This window comes from Pseudophryne corroboree, chromosome 7 (genome assembly GCF_028390025.1).
Source record: "Pseudophryne corroboree isolate aPseCor3 chromosome 7, aPseCor3.hap2, whole genome shotgun sequence".
NCBI classification, from domain to species: Eukaryota; Metazoa; Chordata; class Amphibia; order Anura; family Myobatrachidae; genus Pseudophryne; species Pseudophryne corroboree.
In genome coordinates this window covers 36507747-36529811 of record NC_086450.1, presented here as the reverse complement: position 1 = coordinate 36529811, position 22065 = coordinate 36507747, and the positions used below count along the sequence as shown (strand labels likewise).

The window sequence follows — 22065 nt, the reverse complement described above, 5'->3', positions numbered from 1 at the left end:
TGAATACCATAAAGTCCAAAGGCTTCTTCCGATGCGGTAGCTGCCTAGGGTGTAGAGGCATTAAAGGGACGGGTAACAAAGTCACAGAGGTAACCATCAATAAGATCAAATTTAAAATAACAGACTTCATCACTTGCAATACCAGCAATGTGGTTTACGCAATCGAATGTGATTGCGGGTTCTGGTATATAGGGAGGACATCCAGACCCCTAAAAACAAGATTGGGAGAACACCTTAGGAACATCAGGAATTCCCTTACCACACATGCCCTATCTGAACACTTCCGTAAGGTACACCAAAGTAAATGTAGCTCAGTTAAACAGTTTTGCGGGCTAAGACATATAAAAGGGGATTGGAGACGCAAAGATGTTGCAACACAGTTGGCTAAGGCAGAGATGAAGATGATTTATGACTTAGGGACACTGAAACCAGGTCTCAATAGCGATTTTGAGATTAAGTGGTTCCTCTAGAAACCATTGTTTTCCGTTGTCTCCCTCTGCTATATTAGGAACCATTCCACATCATTGTGTATTTTTTATGTCTTTTTAAATATATTAAAAAAATGTCTTTTTAAATATAGCAAAAAAATCTTTATTGTATTATTATAGTTTTATTCTCAATTAGTGTCTATTTATGCACTATAATTAATTTATACTGTTTCCCTATTTTCGTTTGGCAAGCAACGTACAGAACTTGTTTATTATCTGTCAACAATCCCGGGATCCAGGGATTTACCTGCGAGTGAGCCCACTGCGCGCTGTAATTCTTGAGACGACCGCCTACCGCCCCCGAGTCCGCTTGCGAAGCCCCAGCGTCATGCTGAGGCTTTTGTAGAAGCCGGGGAGTGCTTCTGTTCCTGGGAAGGAGCTGCCTGTTGCTGTCTCTTCCCTCGTCCTCTGCCTCGTGGCAGATATGAATAGCCCTTTGCTCTCTTATTTTTAAAGGAACGAAAAGGCTGCGGTTGAAAGGTCGGTGCCTTTTTCTGTTGGGGAGTGACTTGAGGTAGAAAAGGTGGATTTCCCGGCCGTAGCCGTGGCCACCAAATCCGATAGACCGACCCCAAATAACTCCTCTACGCATCGCCTGTCCACTGTCGTGTCCATAAAGCTCTTCTGGCCGAAATGGACATAGCACTTACCCGTGATGCCAGTGTGCAGATATCTCTCTGTGCATCACGCATATAAAGAAATGCATCCTTTATTTGTTCTAACGACAGTAAAATATTGTCCCTGTCCAGGGTATCAATATTTTCGATCAGGGACTCTGACCAAACTACCCCAGCACTGCACATCCAGGCAGTCGCAATAGCTGGTCGTAGTATAACACCTGCATGTGTGTATATACCTTTTTGGATATTTTCCATCCTCCTATCTGATGGATCTTTAAGTGCGGCCGTCTCAGGAGAGGGTAACGCCACTTGTTTTGATAAGCGTGTTAGCGCTTTGTCCACCCTAGGAGGTGTTTCCCAGCGCTCCCTAACCTCTGGCGGGAAAGGGTATAAAGCCAATAACTTCTTTGAAATTAGCAGTTTTTTATCGGGGCACCCCACGCTTCATCACACACGTCATTTAATTCTTCTGATTCGGTAAAAACTACTGGTAGTTTTTTCACACCCCACATAATACCCTGTTTAGTGGTACCTGTAGTATCAGCTAAATGTAACATCTCCTTTATTGCCAAAATCATATAACGTGTGGCCCTTTTGGAAAATACGGTTGATTCGTCACCTTCACTACCGGAATCAGTGCCTGTGTCTGGGTCTGTGTCGACCGACTGAGGCAAGGGGCGTTTTACAGCCCCTGACGGTGTTTGAGGCGCCTGGACAGGCACTAAGTGAGTGTCCGGCCGCCTCATGTCGGCAAACGACTGCTTAAGCGAGTTGACGCTATCCCGTAATTCCACAAATAAAGGCATCCATTCTGGTGTCGACCCCCTAGAAGGTGACATCCTCATATTTGGCAATTGCTCCGCCTCCACACCAATAACGTCCTCATACATGTCGACACACACGTACCGACACACAGCAGACACACAGGGAATGCTCTATACGAAGACAGGACCCACTAGCCCTTTGGGGAGACAGAGGGAGAGTCTGCCAGCACACACCAAAAAGCGCTATATATGACAGGGATAGCCTTATGATTAAGTGCTCCCTTATAGCTGCTTTTATATTAATATATTGCCATTTATTTTGCCCCCCCTCTCTGTTATACCCTGTTTCTGTAGTGCAGTGCAGGGGAGAGACCTGGGAGCCTTCCTGACCAGCGGAGCTGTGACAGAAAATGGCGCCGTGTGCTGAGGAGATAGGCCCCGCCCCTTTTCCGGCGGGCTCGTCTCCCGCTATTTAGTACATTTAGGCAGGGGTAAATATCTCCATATAGCCTCTGGGGCTATATGTGAGGTATTTTTAGCCTTTTTAAAGGTTTACATTTGCCTCCCAGGGCGCCCCCCCCCAGCGCCCTGCACCCTCAGTGACTGCCGTGTGAAGTGTGCTGAGAGGAAAATGGCGCACAGCTGCAGTGCTGTGCGCTACCTTAAGAAGACTGCAGGAGTCTTCAGCCGCCGATTCTGGACCTCTTCTTGCTTCAGCATCTGTGAGGGGGCCGGCGGCGTGGCTCCGGTGACCATCCAGGCTGTACCTGTGATCGTCCCTCTGGAGCTTCATGTCCAGTAGCCAAGAAGCCAATCCATCCTGCACGCAGGCGAGTTCACTTCTTCTCCCCTCTGTCCCTCGTTGCAGTGATCCTGTTGCCAGCAGGAATCACTGTAAAATAAAAAACCTAAGCTAAACTCTCTAAGCAGCTCTTTATGAGAGCCACCTAGAATTGCACCCTTCTCGTCCGGGCACAAAAATCTAACTGGAGTCTGGAGGAGGGTCATGGGGGGAGGAGCCAGTACACACCACCTGACCTGTAAAAGCTTTACTTTTGTGCCCTGTCTCCTGCGGAGCCGCTATTCCCCATGGTCCTTTCAGGAACCCCAGCATCCACTTAGGACGATAGAGAAATATAGCAAAAAAATCTTTATTGTATTATTATAGTTTTATTCTCAATTAGTGTCTATTTATGCACTATAATTAATTTATACTGTTTCCCTATTTTCGTTTGGCAAGCAACGTACAGAACTTGTTTATTATCTGTCAACAATCCCGGATGTGACGTGATGCCATCCAGGAGACGTAAATCGGTTGTACACAACAGAACCGCTGACCGGAAGTGACGGAGCGGCGCCCGATCTCAACGGGTATATTTGTGGGGGTACGTATCCGAGCCCTCGGGACGCTCTGCCAGGTGCCAGATGGATGTACACCTCCAAGCCGCAAACCAAGACTGAGGCTAATTATGGTACCAAGAATGACAAAACACTTTAAAAGGATCAGGACGATACGTCACCGGAAGTACACGCCTGGTTGCCATGGTAACACATGGCAACAGGAAATAGCAGTGGCTAGCAAAGGACCGTGGGACAATATTAGTAATCAGATGTATAGGGTCCAGCTGTGGCCACTGCTCAGGGATTGGGCGGAACCAGTTTAAATGGACGTATTTTCAAATAGCACATTCTATCACCTTGAAAAAGACCTCGGCAGGAGGTAGAAACGCGTTGGTGGACAACAGGGACTGAGAGTGGAGGAGCAGCGGAGGACGGACCATTCCGGTACAGCGTGGTGTGGGGGATTCCCGGGTTTCCCTATACCAAAAAAACCCGCAAGCCGATTTGAACTGTTTCAACAGTTCTCATCTTCTGGTAATTCTCCATTGCTCCTTCCATTTGCATCAGTCTGAAAATTGTGCTATTCTTACTGTCATTAACTGACGCATTGCCTCCCATAAGGGCAATAGGATTCAGTGTTTTTTTATGATGCATGTTGCTTACTTGCATTTTATAACCTAATTGTATTTTAAATGGAATGATTCGAATGTTTATGTTTATTAAAAACTGTATTGCACTATATATACCTTTCTTTTTTCCATGTCACCCATGTGAGTACTTACTCCCGGAACTGGTGAAACTATCTGTGGAGCGCAGGATAAGTCCCCTTACTTTTATTGTTCGTTAGTACAAAGTATTGGCCAAGTGTCCAGCAGAGTCCTCACATTTCCCAGGTCTCTGATTATACTGAGAGGAGATTAGTGCACTAATCGCCAGGAAAACAGCTCATTATCCTGAATGCCACACGGTTCTCTATAACGTATGCCAGCTAATAGTCATGGCAGCATGTCACTGGCTGGCTGTACCCCCAGCCACTGCCCCTGGCACTGCAACCACTGCATCTGTAACATGCTGCGCTACTTCACATAGAATAATGCATTATTACACTGCTTTTAGGGCCACCTGCTATTAACGCAGTGATCAGGTATGTGTGACAAGTTGGATGGCACAGGGCCCATATCAGCATGGATCGTTCATCCGAGAAACAGTTGTCTACAAGTAGAAAGGCGCCGACCGTCAGGAAGAAAAAACGCCCCCTGCAAGTTTACGAATGCATCAACGATCGCTATACACTGGGCCCTCTTCCCTCATGTGCTCACCCTTTTCTTCTTTAATAATTCTCAACTGCCCAAATCACAGTTTTTGGGCCACCTGGAACTTATCTCTGTCATTTACTGGTGTAGTTATGCTTAGTTACCCTGTACTTTGATTTCAACTGTAAGTCACTGTTTTGATTATGTGCATATGTACTCTGTAATTGGGCGCTGCGGAACCCTTGTGGCGCCATATAAATAAATGATAATAATAATAATAATAATACACTCGCAGACGCAAATACCGGAACATTGAAGAGTCTTTGCCGTCTAAACAAATGTGAGTAGGTCCGAGGCAGCCCCTGAGACGGGCTGGAAGGGGTCTGCGCTGACATCAGAGACCCTCCTCAAAAACACCTGCATTTTTTCTGACACACCCCAAAAAAAATGCAGATTTCCATCCAGAAACGCCAATTTCCAGTCAGTCAATCAGCGGCTACATTGCAATTACGATCTGTGCGCATTTTCTGTTGCCATTTCCTCTCACACGTGCGCGATGCGAATGCTTCGCACGTGCAGTCATTCGATAATCGCTTTGTTTGCGAATTCTCTAATTAGCGACCCGTGCTGAATTAGGCCCACAATCCAGTAAAGTAACGATTAAAACTGCATAACATATTAAACTTACTCTGCTCTCCTTACATTTCACCTCAGTCTCACAAGCTTCCTTCTATAATGGCCGAGTAGCTTGCTGATAAAGCAAAGTGAGGAGTGAACACAAGATAGTAGCTGTGTGTGTAAGTACTACAGAACCCAGCGACCTACGGTGTCTCCCCCAGACCTCTATCGAAGCCACTTTGTTTTATGTTTTGTTAGTTTCCAGTGTGAAGTCGGCTCTGTCTCATAGTGGGGGATAAGGGAGGCCCGCCGATGCTGGCCCAGCTGGGAAATTAATGCAAGTCCTCCGGGCCCACAGGCCACAGCGTGACAACACCTTTGCCTGTATGAGGTGGCGGTGATGCAGCTGGGTGATTGTGTTATGGCAGACAGGGGAGCAGGGCTGCAGCGGAAACAGTCCCTGTCCTATAGAGGGGTGCTGGTATACTATGATGGGAGTCACCCGATATTGGGGATATGGACATTGGGGTGAGTGCAGGGTGGCCCTGCTGACTGATTGTTTGGCTAAGGACACAGACAGTTGGGGTAGAAGATGGCGGTACGAGAGGACAAAGATGATGGAAACTAACGCTAGTCTAGACAATGAGCTGCATTAGGTCTAAGAGCCCAGTCGCTCCGTTGCTGCAGAGTATTACTATTTTCTGGATTACATACATAGCGCCGGGATCCCAACAGCCGGCATACTGAACACCACTCACATACAGTACTGAGGCGAAGGCATTGCACATTATCATTCAGTGGATTGTATTACCAGAAAGCTGGATCCCGGGATGGCGAAGCTTTGCTTGTACAAGTAGGCGCTACAGAACAGGAGTGTGACATACGTCTGGTGTTCCCTCTTATAGTCCTGTAAGAAGCCGGCCAAGTCACGCAGCTCATCCAGGTGGGAAGGAAACACCAGGGACCTGCAGCAGTAACAGAAGGAAGATAAGATCCCGAGCAGCAGGCGGATACAGAGAACAAACACGTAGTGGTTATATAAGAAACAAAAAACTCCTCTTTTATTCATTTAAAAAACAATAAGCAAGAAAAGGCCAGATGTATTAACCTGGAGAAGGCATAAGGAAGTGATAAACCAGTGATAAGTGCAAGGTGATAAAGGCACCAGCCAATCAGCTCCAATATGTACAGTTAGGATTTGATTGGCTGGTGCATTATCACCTTGCACATATCACTGGTTAATCACTTCCTTATGCCGTCTCCAGGTTAATACATCGGCCCCAAAATACATAATAATGTAAAGGTGCAGCGTGAAACATGGCTGCCTGAACATAAGGCCGGGAAGTTACTATCTTATGCTAATGCCATTATTTACCCGTTTATGCCGATTTATGCCGATTTCCTGTCTATCTTCATAATGACGGCCATCCCGCCCGCTGGTTTTCTGTCCGCAGTTGCCATTATTTCTGTCAGAATTTACACTCGGTCCATGCTGGGTGCAAAAGACCCATCTGAAACAGGCGTCTTATCTCTGTCCAAACGCAGAAGTCGCCCGCACAATCACGACCCTCCCACAAAACAGAACAGCTCCGTTCCAGTACACAGTTATGGACAGTTCCCGACCAAAGAGACCATTTCCCTGACAGAGTGACCCATTGAATGACAGCTCTACAGAAATGTCCTGATACACGGTATCCGATCTTTAGGTCGACAGCAAACAGGCTGACATGACAAAGGTCGACACAGCATATGGTCGACATGAGTTTTTCACCATTTTCTTGAATTTTTCATACTTTACCATCCACTTGGACTACAATTGTGAATGGTAGCCTGTGCCGCATATCAAAGCAATCAGCACAGTCTACTGGTGCATTCTAGCCAGATAGCATTGTGCCTAGTGTACGGTGAGAATTTTTATTACGATTTTGACTATATAGTCAAAATCGTAAGAAAAGTTAGTGCAGATCACAAGGTGAAAGTCACCTTGCGATCCCGATGCACGTTCAGCATCGCAAGCCTAGATAGACTGTGCAGGCAAGTCAATTTTGACTATCTCGTAGAAAAGATAGTCAAAATTTACACTTAGCTAAAATCGCAGATAGTCAGTATCGCACGCACAGTCATTATGTGCTTGCGATACCGACCTAGCCCCTATCGCACAGTGAGAATCGGGGGTTAGCCCAAATCTAACCATGTGTACGCACCTAGCGACACAATTTCAGGTTAAAATACCCCCCAAAGAAGCTGGCTGGCGCTCATTCGCACCACATGGCATATTGAGGAAGTTGTATGAGGACGCATCCCCTTTAGTGTGTGCATGTGCGCGGCCCTGACCACGCGCAGTCAGCGATGGCTTTCCAAGGCGCATACACAGATTGCAAATATCCGTCCTTATTTCACTTGCGCCCAACTTGGAATCAGACCCTTAACGGCTAGGATCCCAGTGTGACAGGCTAATAACATAACTGGACTTGCTCTTACTATAATGATATATATGGGATATTGACTGTTCCTACTGGAGATTTTATCACCCTATAACCCTAATTAATCATAATGGTCTATATTTTTACCATGACTGAACTACTGCGTGCAACGTCAATGCTGTTTCTAGAGGGATATCATCAATCAGTGCCTATGAATGCTGAGACAATTCTATATGGACAAAATGTTTTTATTTTGTGGAATATTAAATGGATTATCTTAATGAACTTGGGTGCTGGATTGCTTAGTACTAGTGAGACTGGCTCTGTACATGTAGAAGGGCACAAGTTGATTTAAGCTCTTTGGCTACATCCCACACTACGTCTCATGTAGCTTTCTTGGTCTCCAGCTACTGGGATTCATTACCCATCTCTTAGATGGAAGCGACAGACTCTTTATTACTTGCAATGTATTTTATTAGTACACTAGACTTGCTGACAGCTAATAAGGAGTGTGTACATTAGTCCGGCAGCATCAAAGGAATAGAAGATGGTTATTATAACCAAACAAAGAGGCTCATTTATCAAGCCTTGGAGAGTGAAAAATACACGGTGATAAAGTACCAGCCAATCAGCTCCTAACTGTCATTTTTCAATCACAGCCTGTTACATGGAAGTTAGGAGCTGATTGGTTGGTGCAATTTATCACTCTCCAAGGCTTGATAAATCTGGGCAAAAGCATGATAAACGCTACTGTTTGCAGCTGTCAGTTACTACATTGCAGGGGTTTTTGTGAAGGTAGTAAGGAGTTACGCAGTAATTTCATAACCATTTTTATATTTGGCCAATTTTGCATTCTTAGAAACAGGAAACCTTTTTTTTCTTTCCGATTCATTTTCAAATGATCCACTGCCTTATATATAGCCGGTAAACCCATATAAAAAATAGTATATCTTGCCACATGTAAATCTGCAAGCCCCCCCACCTCTCCTCCTCGGCCCTTCTGTACTAAAGTTGTAATTTGCTATCTGATCTCACTCACACTCTCTTGTGCTAAACTTAGCTTTGGATATGCCACACCGCGTTATCTGCGGGGCTTCCAGGCCCAGGGATAAAGACGTCACCTGATACATTTACTATGGGGAGATCTGCGGTGTAAACAATTCCACTCATCCATCCCTACGATAAAAGTGTTCCTCATACTGTCAGTTTACAACTTTGAAACAGAATCTTTAAAATCACTATTCTTCTGTTGCTGCTAGAAACTACACTCAGAGGCTCACATAATTTATAGTTTTATGTTACAGACAAACCGAATCTTGATACTGAAGAGATATATATTGATTATTTGTTTATGTACTCTGTAATTGGGCGCTGCAGAACCCTTGTGGCGCCATATAAATAAAGGATAATAATAATGGACAATAATATATATATATATATATATATATATATATATATATATATATATACATATATATATACATATATATATATATATATACACACACACACACACACACACACACACACATACATACATACATACACACACACTCTCTATTTTTTACATGGGTTTGCCGGCTATTTATCTGCACAAACATTAATCACAACAAAACCCCATATTCAAATGTACAATATGAGAATAAATAAGATTTTACTTACCGATAAATCTATTTCTCGGAGTCCGTAGTGGATGCTGGGGTTCCTGAAAGGACCATGGGGAATAGCGGCTCCGCAGGAGACAGGGCACAAAAAGTAAAGCTTTTCCAGATCAGGTGGTGTGCACTGGCTCCTCCCCCTATGACCCTCCTCCAGACTCCAGTTAGGTACTGTGCCCGGACGAGCGTACACAATAAGGGAGGATTTTGAATCCCGGGTAAGACTCATACCAGCCACACCAATCACACCGTACAACTTGTGATCTAAACCCAGTTAACAGTATGATAACAGCGGAGCCTCTGAAAGATGGCTTCCTTCAACAATAACCCGAATTAGTTAACAATAACTATGTACAATTATTGCAGATAATCCGCACTTGGGATGGGCGCCCAGCATCCACTACGGACTCCGAGAAATAGATTTATCGGTAAGTAAAATCTTATTTTCTCTATCGTCCTAGTGGATGCTGGGGTTCCTGAAAGGACCATGGGGATTATACCAAAGCTCCCAAACGGGCGGGAGAGTGCGGATGACTCTGCAGCACCGAATGAGAGAACTCCAGGTCCTCCTTAGCCAGAGTATCAAATTTGTAAAATTTTACAAACGTGTTCTCCCCTGACCACGTAGCTGCTCGGCAGAGTTGTAATGCCGAGACCCCTCGGGCAGCCGCCCAAGATGAGCCCACCTTCCTTGTGGAGTGGGCCTTTACAGATTTAGGCTGTGGCAGGCCTGCCACAGAATGTGCAAGTTGGATTGTGCTACAGATCCAACGAGCAATCGTCTGCTTAGACGCAGGAGCACCCATCTTGTTGGGTGCATACAATATAAACAACGAGTCAGATTTTCTGACTCCAGCTGTCCTTGCAATATATATTTTTAATGCTCTGACAACGTCCAGTAACTTGGAGTCCTCCAAGTCACTTGTAGCCGCAGGCACTACAATAGGCTGGTTCAGATAAAATGCTGACACCACCTTAGGGAGAAAATGCGGACGAGTCCGCAGTTCTGCCCTGTCCGAATGGAAAATCAGAAATGGGCTTTTGTAAGATAAAGCTGCCAGTTCTGACACTCTCCTGGCCGAAGCCAGGGCTAGAAGCATGGTCACTTTCCATGTGAGATATTTCAAATCCACCTTTTTTAGTGGTTCAAACCAATGAGATTTTAGGAAGTCCAAAACCACATTGAGATCCCACGGTGCCACTGGAGGCACCACAGGAGGCTGTATATGCAGCACTCCCTTAACAAAGGTCTGGACTTCAGGGACTGAAGCCAATTCTTTTTGAAAGAAAATCGACAGGGCCGAAATTTGAACCTTAATAGATCCCAATTTGAGACCCATAGACAATCCTGATTGCAGGAAATGTAGGAATCGACCCAGTTGAAATTCCTCCGTCGGAGCACTCCGATCTTCGCACCACGCAACATATTTTCGCCAAATTCGGTGATAATGTTGCACGGTTACTTCCTTCCTTGCTTTAATCAAAGTAGGAATGACTTCTTCCGGCATGCCTTTTTCCTTTAGGATCCGGCGTTCAACCGCCATGCCGTCAAACGCAGCCGCGGTAAGTCTTGAAACAGACAGGGACCCTGCTGAAGCAAGTCCCTCCTTAGAGGTAGAGGCCACGGATCTTCCGTGATCATCTCTTGAAGTACCGGGTACCAAGTCCTTCTTGGCCAATCCGGAACCACTAGTATCGTTCTCACGCCTCTTTGCCGTATAATTCTCAATACTTTTGGTATGAGAGGCAGAGGAGGAAACACATACACCGACTGGTACACCCAAGGCGTTACCAGCGCGTCCACAGCTATTGCCTGCGGATCTCTTGACCTGGCGCAATACCTGTCCAGTTTTTTGTTGAGGCGAGACGCCATCATGTCCACCATTGGTCTTTCCCAACGGGTTACCAGCATGTGGAAGACTTCTGGATGAAGTCCCCACTCTCCCGGGTGAAGATCGTGTCTGCTGAGGAAGTCTGCTTCCCAGTTGTCCACTCCCGGGATGAACACTGCTGACAGTGCTATCACATGATTCTCTGCCCAGCGAAGAATCCTTGCAGCTTCTGCCATTGCACTCCTGCTTCTTGTGCCGCCCTGTCTGTTCACATGGGCGACTGCCGTGATGTTGTCCGACTGGATCAACACCGGTTTTCCTTGAAGCAGAGGTTCTGCCTGGCTTAGAGCATTGTATATTGCTCTTAGTTCCAGAATGTTTATGTGAAGAGACGTTTCCAGGCTCGTCCATACTCCCTGGAAGTTTCTTCCTTGTGTGACTGCTCCCCAGCCTCTCAGGCTGGCGTCCGTGGTCACCAGGATCCAATCCTGTATGCCGAATCTGCGGCCCTCCAATAGATGAGGACTCTGCAACCACCACAGAAGAGACACCCTTGTCCTTGGAGACAGGGTTATCCGTAGGTGCATCTGAAGATGCGACCCTGACCATTTGCCCAACAGATCCCTTTGGAAAATTCTTGCGTGGAATCTGCCGAATGGAATTGCTTCGTAAGAAGCCACCATTTTTCCCAGGACTCTTGTGCATTGATGTACAGACACCTTTCCTGGTTTTAGGAGGTTCCTGACAAGCTCGGATAACTCCTTGGCTTTTTCCTCCGGGAGAAAAACCTTTTTCTGAACCGTGTCCAGAATCATCCCTAGGAACAGCAGACGAGTTGTCGGCATTAACTGGGATTTTGGAATATTCAGAATCCACCCGTGCTGTTTTAGCACTTCTTGAGACAGTGCTAATCCCATCTCTAGCTGTTCTCTGGACCTTGCCCTTATTAGGAGATCGTCCAAGTATGGGATAATTAATACGCCTTTTCTTCGAAGAAGAATCATCATCTCGGCCATTACCTTTGTAAAGACCCGAGGTGCCGTGGACAATCCGAACGGCAGCGTCTGAAACTGATAGTGACAGTTTTGTACAACGAACCTGAGGTACCCCTGGTGTGAGGGGTAAATTGGAACGTGGAGATACGCATCCTTGATGTCCAAGGATACCATAAAGTCCCCCTCTTCCAGGTTCGCTATCACTGCTCTGAGTGACTCCATCTTGAACTTGAACTTCTTTATGTACAGGTTCAAGGACTTCAGATTTAGAATAGGCCTTACCGAGCCATCCGGCTTCGGTACCACAAAAAGAGTGGAATAATACCCCTTCCCTTGTTGCAGAAGAGGTACCTTGACTATCACCTGCTGAGAGTACAGCTTGTGAATGGCTTCCAAAACCGTCTCCCTTTCGGAGGGGGACGTTGGTAAAGCAGACTTCAGGAAACGGCGAGGTGGATCTGTCTCTAATTCCAACCTGTACCCCTGAGATATTATCTGCAGGATCCAGGGATCTACTTGCGAGTGAGCCCACTGCGCGCTGTAATTTTTGAGACGACCCCCCACCGTCCCCGAGTCCGCTTGAGAAGCCCCAGCGTCATGCTGAGGCTTTTGTAGAAGCCGGGGAGGGCTTCTGATCCTGGGAAGGAGCTGCCTGTTGCTGTCTCTTCCCTCGACCTCTGCCTCGTGGCAGATATGAATAGCCCTTTGCTCTCTTATTTTTAAAGGAACGAAAGGGCTGCGGTTGAAAGGTCGGTGCCTTTTTCTGTTGGGGAGTGACTTGAGGTAGAAAGGTGGATTTCCCGGCTGTAGCCGTGGCCACCAAATCTGATAGACCGACTCCAAATAACTCCTCCCCTTTATACTGCAAAACTTCCATATGCCGTTTTGAATCCGCATCGCCTGTCCACTGTCGCGTCCATAAAGCTCTTCTGGCCGAAATGGACATAGCACTTACCCGTGATGCCAGTGTGCAGATATCCCTCTGTGCATCACGCATATAAAGAAATGCATCCTTTATTTGTTCTAACGACAGTAAAATATTGTCCCTGTCCAGGGTATCAATATTTTCAATCAGGGACTCTGACCAAACTACCCCAGCACTGCACATCCAGGCAGTCGCTATAGCTGGTCGTAGTATAACACCTGCATGTGTGTATATACTTTTTTGGATATTTTCCATCCTCCTATCTGATGGATCTTTAAGTGCGGCCGTCTCAGGAGAGGGTAACGCCACTTGTTTAGATAAGCGTGTTAGCGCCTTGTCCACCCTAGGAAGTGTTTCCCAGCGCTCCCTAACCTCTGGCGGGAAAGGGTATAATGCCAGTAATTTCTTTGAAATTATCAGCTTTTTATCAGGGGCAACCCACGCTTCATTACACACGTCATTTAGTTCTTCTGATTCAGGAAAAACTATAGGTAGTTTTTTCACACCCCACATAATACCCTGTTTAGTGGTACCTGTAGTATCAGCTAAATGTAACGCCTCCTTCATTGCCAAAATCATATAACGTGTGGCCCTACTGGAAAATACGGTTGATTCGTCACCGTCACCACTGGAGTCATCGCCTGTGTCTGGGTCTGTGTCGACCGACTGAGGCAAAGGGCGTTTCACAGCCCCTGACGGTGTTTGAGTCGCCTGGACAGGCACTAATTGATTGTCCGGCCGTCTCATGTCGTCAAACGACTGCTTTAGCGTGTTGACACTATCCCGTAGTTCCATAAATAAAGGCATCCATTCTGGTGTCGACTCCCTAGGGGGTGACATCCTCATATTTGGCAATTGCTCCGCCTCCACGCCAATATCGTCCTCATACATGTCGACACACACGTACCGACACACAGCAGACACACAGGGAATGCTCCTAACGAAGACAGGACCCACTAGCCCTTTGGGGAGACAGAGGGAGAGTTTGCCAGCACACACCAAAAGCGCTATATATATATATATCAGGGATAGCCTTATAATAAGTGCTCCCTTATAGCTGCTTTGTTATATCAAAATATCGCCATAAATTTGCCCCCCCTCTCTGTTTTACCCTGTTTCTGTAGTGCAGTGCAGGGGAGAGACTTGGGAGCCGTCCTGACCAGCGGAGCTGTGAGAGGAAATGGCGCCGTGTGCTGAGGAGATAGGCCCCGCCCCTTTTCTGGCGGGCTCGTCTCCCGCTATTTAGAGAAATCAGGCAGGGGTTAAATATCTCCATATAGCCTCTGGGGGCTATATGTGAGGTATTTTTAGCCTTTATATAGGTTACATTTGCCTCCCAGGGCGCCCCCCTCCCAGCGCCCTGCACCCTCAGTGACTGCCGTGTGAAGTGTGCTGAGAGGAAAATGGCGCACAGCTGCAGTGCTGTGCGCTACCTTTAGAAGACTGCAGGAGTCTTCAGCCGCCGATTCTGGACCTCTTCTGACTTCAGCATCTGCAAGGGGGCCGGCGGCGCGGCTCCGGTGACCATCCAGGCTGTACCTGTGATCGTCCCTCTGGAGCTTGATGTCCAGTAGCCAAGAAGCCAATCCATCCTGCACGCAGGTGAGTTGACTCCTTCTCCCCTCAGTCCCTCGCTGCAGTGATCCTGTTGCCAGCAGGAATCACTGTAAAATAAAAAACCTAGCTAAACTTTTTCTAAGCAGCTCTTTAGGAGAGCCACCTAGATTGCACCCTTCTCGGCCGGGCACAAAAATCTAACTGGAGTCTGGAGGAGGGTCATAGGGGGAGGAGCCAGTGCACACCACCTGATCTGGAAAAGCTTTACTTTTTGTGCCCTGTCTCCTGCGGAGCCGCTATTCCCCATGGTCCTTTCAGGAACCCCAGCATCCACTAGGACGATAGAGAAAAATACTTCCCTATCTGGATTTCCACATAATTTTATTTTTTATTTTTTTTAATTAGTCCATATTAGAAAACACTATTGGATTAATTATTCTCGAAATCAAGGATTCAGGGGATGGTATAACCTAGGGTTATAAGTATATAGACACACAACACCAATATTAATGAAGGAAAGAGGATAAATGAAATTATACAGATTTTCCCACTCATTTAAAATGACTCTTCTACGCAGAACAATAGGAACTTAGTAGCAGCTACTCATTGCGCTGGGCAAGGGCCAGGGACAAGTCAGTGGACTTTGGCTGCAGTGATCACACATCCAGCACCATAATGGGACTCTATACCTCTATACAACACAACACAGCACATACTGGAGAGCTACAACAGATGCAATGTACTACTTACTATCCATACCCATAGAAGCAGAGTGATGTAACATTAATAGTTTAATATACATACATAGCACAGCTGGTGCAATGTCTAAGCAATGTCTAAGCACTGACTGCACTCTCCCCCCCCCCCCCCCCCGCATGCACCACCACCTCCACCCGGACCACATTCCCAATACACACCTCTCAGCCTCCTGCCCGTGACCGGGGCGCAGCCTGGTGCTCAGGACATACAGATAAAAGGTAGCGCTGCCAAACACAAGGAAGAAGCCGGCGAGAGAGCGCATGGTGCCCGACAGCAGGGAGTCCGGAACCCAGACTACAGCACCACTGAATCCGGGGAAGCGCAAATACAAAGGACCGGAAGTCATGGTGGTGGGCTAGTTACCATGGTTACTGTAATACAATATTAATAGTACATGAGGCTGCAATGCTCATGTCACTGAGTGCACAGTAATCACAGCACAGTCCTGCTTTTTGGTTGTTTTATTTTCCCAGTAAATTATTTAAAAATAAGAATTTACTTACCGATAATTCTATTTCTCGTAGTCCGTAGTGGATGCTGGGGACTCCGTAAGGACCATGGGGAATAGCGGCTCCGCAGGAGACTGGGCACATCTAAAGAAAGCTTTAGGACTATCTGGTGTGCACTGGCTCCTCCCCCTATGACCCTCCTCCAAGCCTCAGTTAGGATACTGTGCCCGGACGAGCGTACACAATAAGGAAGGATTTTGAATCCCGGGTAAGACTCATACCAGCCACACCAATCACACTGTACAACTTGTGATCTGAACCCAGTTAACAGTATGATAACAGAGGAGCCTCTAGAAAAGATGGCTCACTACAGCAATAACCCGATTTTTTGGTAACAATAACTATGTACCAGTATTGCAGACAATCCGCACTTGGGATGGGCGCCCAGCATCCACTACGGACTACGAGAAATAGAATTATCGGTAAGTAAATTCTTATTTTCTCTAACGTCCTAAGTGGATGCTGGGGACTCCGTAAGGACCATGGGGATTATACCAAAGCTCCCAAACGGGCGGGAGAGTGCGGATGACTCTGCAGCACCAATTGAGAGAACTCCAGGTCCTCCTCAGCCAGGGTATCAATTTTGTAGAATTTTACAAACGTATTTGCTCCTGACCAAGTAGCTGCTCGGCAAAGTTGTAAAGCCGAGACCCCTCGGGCAGCCGCCCAAGATGAGCCCACCTTCCTTGTGGAGTGGGCATTTACAGATTTTTGGCTGTGGCAGGCCTGCCAGAGAATGTGCAAGCTGAATTGTACTACAAATCCAACGAGCAATAGTCTGCTTAGAAGCAGGAGCACCCAGCTTGTTGGGTGCATACAGGATAAACAGCGAGTCAGATTTTCTGACTCCAGCCGTCCTGGAAACATATATTTTCAGGGTCCTGACAACGTTTAGCAACTTGGAGTCCTCCAAGTCCCTAGTAGCCGCAGGCACCACAATAGGTTGGTTCAGGTGAAACGCTGAAACCACCTTAGGGAGAAACTGAGGACGAGTCCTCAATTCCGCCCTGTCCGAATGGAAAATCAGATAAGGGCTTTTACAGGATAAAGCCGCCAATTCTGACACGCGCCTGGCCCAGGCCAGGGCCAACAGCATGACCACTTTCCATGTGAGATATTTTAACTCCACAGATTTAAGTGGTTCAAACCAATGTGACTTTTGGAACCCAAAAAACTACATTGAGATCCCAAAGTGCCACTGGAGGCACAAAAGGAGGCTGTATATGCAGTACCCCTTTTACAAACGTCTGAACTTCAGGGACTGAAGCTAGTTCTTTTTGGAAGAAAATTGACAGGGCCGAAATTTGAACCTTAATGGACCCCAATTTCAGGCCCATAGACACTCCTGTTTGCAGGAAATGTAGGAATCGACCCAGTTGAATTTCCTCCGTCGGGCCTTACTGGCCTCGCACCACGCAACATATTTTCGCCAAATGCGGTGATAATGTTTTGCGGTTACATCCTTCCTGGCTGTGATCAGGATAGGGATGACTTCATCCGGAATGCCTTTTTTCCTTCAGGATCCGGCGTTCAACCGCCATGCCGTCAAACGCAGCCGCGGTAAGTCTTGGAACAGACAGGGTCCTTGTTGGAGCAGGTCCCTTCTTAGAGGTAGAGGCCAAGGATCCTCCGTGAGCATCTCTTGAAGTTCCGGTTACCAAGTCCTTCTTGGCCAATCCGGAGCCACGAATATAGTGCTTACTCCTCTCCATCTTATCAATCTCAGTACCTTGGGTATGAGAGGCAGAGGAGGGAACACATACACTGACTGGTACACCCACGGTGTTACCAGAGCGTCTACAGCTATTGCCTGAGGGTCCCTTGACCTGGCGCAATACCTGTCGAGTTTTTCCCAACGGTTTATAATCATGTGGAAGACTTCTGGGTGAAGTCCCCACTCTCCCGGGTGGAGGTCGTGCTGAGGAAGTCTGCTTCCCAGTTGTCCACTCCCGGAATGAATACTGCTGACAGTGCTATCACATGATTTTCCGCCCAGCGAAGAATCCTTGCAGCTTCTGCCATTGCCCTCCTGCTTCTTGTGCCACCCTGTCTGTTTACGTGGGTGACTGCCGTGATGTTGTCCGACTGGATCAACACCGGCTGACCTTGAAGCAGAGGTCTTGCTAAGCTTAGAGCATTGTAAATGGCCCTTAGCTTAAGGATATTTATGTGAAGTGATGTCTCCAGGCTTGACCATAAGCCCTGGATATTCCTTCCCTGTGTGACTGCTCCCCAGCCTCGCAGGCTGGCATCCGTGGTCACCAGGACCCAGTCCTGAATGCCGAATCTGCGGCCCTCTAGAAGATGAGCACTCTGCAACCACCACAGGAGGGACACCCTTGTCCTTGGTGACAGGGTTATCCGCTGATGCATCTGAAGATGCGACCCGGACCATTTGTCCAGCAGGTCCCACTGGAAAGTTCTTGCGTGGAATCTGCCGAATGGGATTGCTTCATAGGAAGCCACCATTTTACCCAGAACCCTTGTGCATTGATGCACTGAGACTTGGCTCGGTTTTAGGAGGTTCCTGACTAGCTCGGATAACTCCCTGTCTTTCCCCTCCGGGAGAAACACCTTTTTCTGGACTGTGTCCAGGATCATCCCTAGGAACAGAAGACAAGTCGTCGGAACCAGCTGCGATTTTGGAATATTGAGAATCCAATCGTGCTGCCGCAACACTACCTGAGATAGTGCTACACCGACCTCCAACTGTTCCCTGGATCTTACCCTTATCAGGGAATCGTCCAAGTAAGGGATAACTAAAATTCCCTTCCTTCTAAGGAATATCATAATTTCGGCCATTACCTTGGTAAAGACCCGGGGTGCCGTGGACCATCCATACGGCAGCGTCTGAACTGATAGTGACAGTTCTGTACCATAAACCTGAGATACCCTTGGTGAGAAGGGTAAATTTTGACATGAAGGTAAGCATCCTTGATGTCCCGAGACATCATGTAGTCCCCTTCTTCCAGGTTCGCAATCACTGCTCTGAGTGACTCAATCTTGAATTTGAACCTCTGTATGTAAGTGTTCAAAGATTTTAGATTTAGAATCGGTCTCACCGAGCCGTCCGGCTTCGGTACCACAACAGTGTGGAATAATACCCCGTTCCCTGTTGCAGGAGGGGTACCTTGATTATCACCTGCTGGGAATACAGCTTGTGAATGGCTTCCAAAACTGTCTCCCTGTCAGAAGGAGACATCGGTAAAGCCGACTTTAGGAAAACGGCGAGGGGGAGACGTCTCGAATTCTAATTTGTACCCCTGAGATATCACCTGAAGGATCCAGGGGTCTACTTGCGAGTGAGCCCACTGCGCGCTGAAATTCATTGAGACGGGCCCCCCACCGTGCCTGATTCTGCTTGTAAAGCCCCAGCGTCATACTGAGGGCTTGGCAGAGGCGGGAGAGGGTTTCTGTTCCTGGGAACTGGCTGATTTCTGCAGCCTTTTTTCTCTCCCTCTGTCACGGGGCAGAAATGAGGAACATTTTGCCCGCTTGTCCACGAAAAGACTGCGCCTGATAATACGGCGTCTTCTCATGTTGAGAGGCGACCTGGGGTACAAACGTGGATTTCCCAGCTGTTGCCGTGGCCACCAGGTCTGAAAGACCGACCCCAAATAACTCCTCCCCTTATTAAGGCAATACTTCCAAATGCCGTTTGGAATACGCATCACCTGACCACTGACGTGTCCATAACCCTCTACTGGTAGAAATGGACAACGCACTTAGACTTGATGCCAGTCGGCAAATATTCCGCTGTGCATCACGCATATATAGAAATGCATCTTTTAAATGCTCTATAGGCAAAAATATACTGCCCCTATCTAGGGTATCAATATTTTCAGTCAGGGAATCCGACCACGCCAACCCAGCACTGCACATCCAGGCTGAGGCGATTGCTGGTCGCAGTATAACACCAGTATGTGTGTAAATACATTTTAGGATACCCTCCTGCTTTCTATCAGCAGGATCCTTAAGGGCGGCCATCTCAGGAGAGGGTAGAGCCCTTACAAGCGTGTGAGCGCTTTATCCACCCTAGGGGGTGTTTCCCAACGCACCCTAACCTCTGGCGGGAAAGGATATAATGCCAATAACATTTTAGAAATTATCAGTTGTTATCGGGGGAAAACCACGCATCATCACACACCTCATTTAATTTCTCAGATTCAGGAAAACTACAGGTAGTTTTTCCTCACCGAACATAATACCCCTTTTTGGTGGTACTCGTATTATCAGAAATGTGTAAAACATTTTTCATTGCCTCAATCATGTAACGTGTGGCCCTACTGGAAGTCACATTTGTCTCTTCACCGTCGACACTGGAGTCAGTATCCGTGTCGGCGTCTATATCTGCCATCTGAGGTAACGGGCGCTTTAGAGCCCCTGACGGCCTATGAGACGTCTGGACAGGCACAAGCTGAGTAGCCGGCTGTCTCATGTCAACCACTGTCTTTTATACAGAGCTGACACTGTCACGTAATTCCTTCCAACAGTTCATCCACTCAGGTGTCGACCCCCTAGGGGGTGACATCACTATTACAGGCAATCTGCTCAGTCTCCACATCATTTTTCTCCTCATACATGTCGACACAAACGTACCGACATACAGCACACACACAGGGAATGCTCTGATAGAGGACAGGACCCCACTAGCCCTTTGGAGAGTTTGCCAGCACACACCAAAGCGCTATATATATACAGGGATAACCTTATATAAGTGTTTTTCCCCTTATAGCTGCTGTATTGTTAATACTGCAGCTATAATTAATAATAATTAGTTTCCCCCTCTCTTTTTTAACCCTTTCTGTAGTGTAGTGACTGCAGGGGAGAGCCAGGGGAGCTTCCCTCCAACTGAGCTGTGAGGGAAAATGGCGCCAGTGTGCTGAGGAGATAGGCTCCGCCCCTTTTTCGCGGACTTTTCTCCTGCTTTTTTATGGATTCTGGCAGGGGTTAAAATTCATCCATATAGCCCTGGGGGCTATATGTGATGTATTTTCGCCAGCCAAGGTGTTTTTATTGCTGCTCAGGGCGCCCCCCCCTAGCGCCCTGCACCCTCAGTGACCGAAGTGTGAAGTGTGCTGAGGAGCAATGGCACACAGCTGCAGTGCTGTGCGCTACCTTGGTGAAGACAGGATGTCTTCTGCCGCCGATTTTCCGGACCTCTTCTGTCTTCTGGCTCTGTAAGGGGGCCGGCGGCGCGGCTCTGGGACCCATCCATGGCTGGGCCTGTGATCGTCCCTCTGGAGCTAATGTCCAGTAGCCTAAGAAGCCCAATCCACTCTGCACGCAGGTGAGTTCGCTTCTTCTCCCCTTAGTCCCTCGATGCAGTGAGCCTGTTGCCAGCAGGTCTCACTGAAAATAAAAAACCTAAACTAAAACTTTCACTAAGAAGCTCAGGAGAGCCCCTAGTGTGCACCCTTCTCGTTCGGGCACAGAGATCTAACTGAGGCTTGGAGGAGGGTCATAGGGGGAGGAGCCAGTGCACACCAGATAGTCCTAAAGCTTTCTTTAGATGTGCCCAGTCTCCTGCGGAGCCGCTATTCCCCATGGTCCTTACGGAGTCCCCAGCATCCACTTAGGACGTTAGAGAAAACATTTTTCCCATCCTTTCCCTGGTGCAGCACATGGCTCCCATTCTTTCACTGGTGCAGCACATCATGGCTCACATCCATTCATTGCTGCAGCACATGGGTCCCATCCTATTACTGGTGCAGCACATGGCTCCCATCCTTTCACTGGTGCAGTACATGGCTCACATCCTTTCACTGGTGCAGCACATGGCTCCCTGCCTTTCACTGGTGCTGCACATGGCTCACATCCATTCATTGGTGCTGCACATGGCTCCCATCCTTTGATTGGTGCAGCACATGGCTCCCATCCTTTCACTGGTGCAGCACATGGCTCCCATCCATTCATTGCTGCAGCACATGGCTCCCATCCTTTCACTGATGCAGCACATGGCTCCCATCCATTCATTGCTGCAGCACACGGCTGCTGCAATGCCAGCATAAGAAGTGGGAATACCTAGAATAAAACACTGTCAATTAACCACATTCCTGGTCACCTTTTCTCTACCTTAATTGTGGCCTGGGTGAGATTAGTCAACTTCAATTGGATTGCTGACAGCATATCTGTATAATAATCAGGAATGACTGTCCCCTCTGTGTTATGCGCAGTGGGAGCCTACGGCGCGTGCTCTCCTGTGCCAACGGCGCCCACTGCTACGACAGACTGCCGGGGACACCATACAGAGTTCAGTCGGCTGAAAGCAACCAATCAGCTGCTACCTATCATTTTATAGAATGTACTTGATAAACACTACC

General features: G+C 47.5%; 1 protein-coding gene across 1 annotated transcript in view; it reads right to left on the bottom strand.

The window, feature by feature from the left end:
• TMEM41A (transmembrane protein 41A) overlaps nt 1–15588 on the bottom strand; it is a 42198-nt gene extending 26610 nt beyond the window's left edge. Inside the window, exons 1-2 of the mRNA XM_063933011.1 lie at nt 15392–15588; nt 5896–6049 (exon numbers count right to left, since the gene is read on the bottom strand). Of these exons, the coding sequence (XP_063789081.1) occupies nt 5896–6049; nt 15392–15579 (342 nt within the window). The 5' untranslated portion in view covers nt 15580–15588. The remainder of the gene's footprint in view (nt 1–5895; nt 6050–15391) is intronic.
• Nucleotides 15589–22065: the final 6477 nt, after the last annotated feature.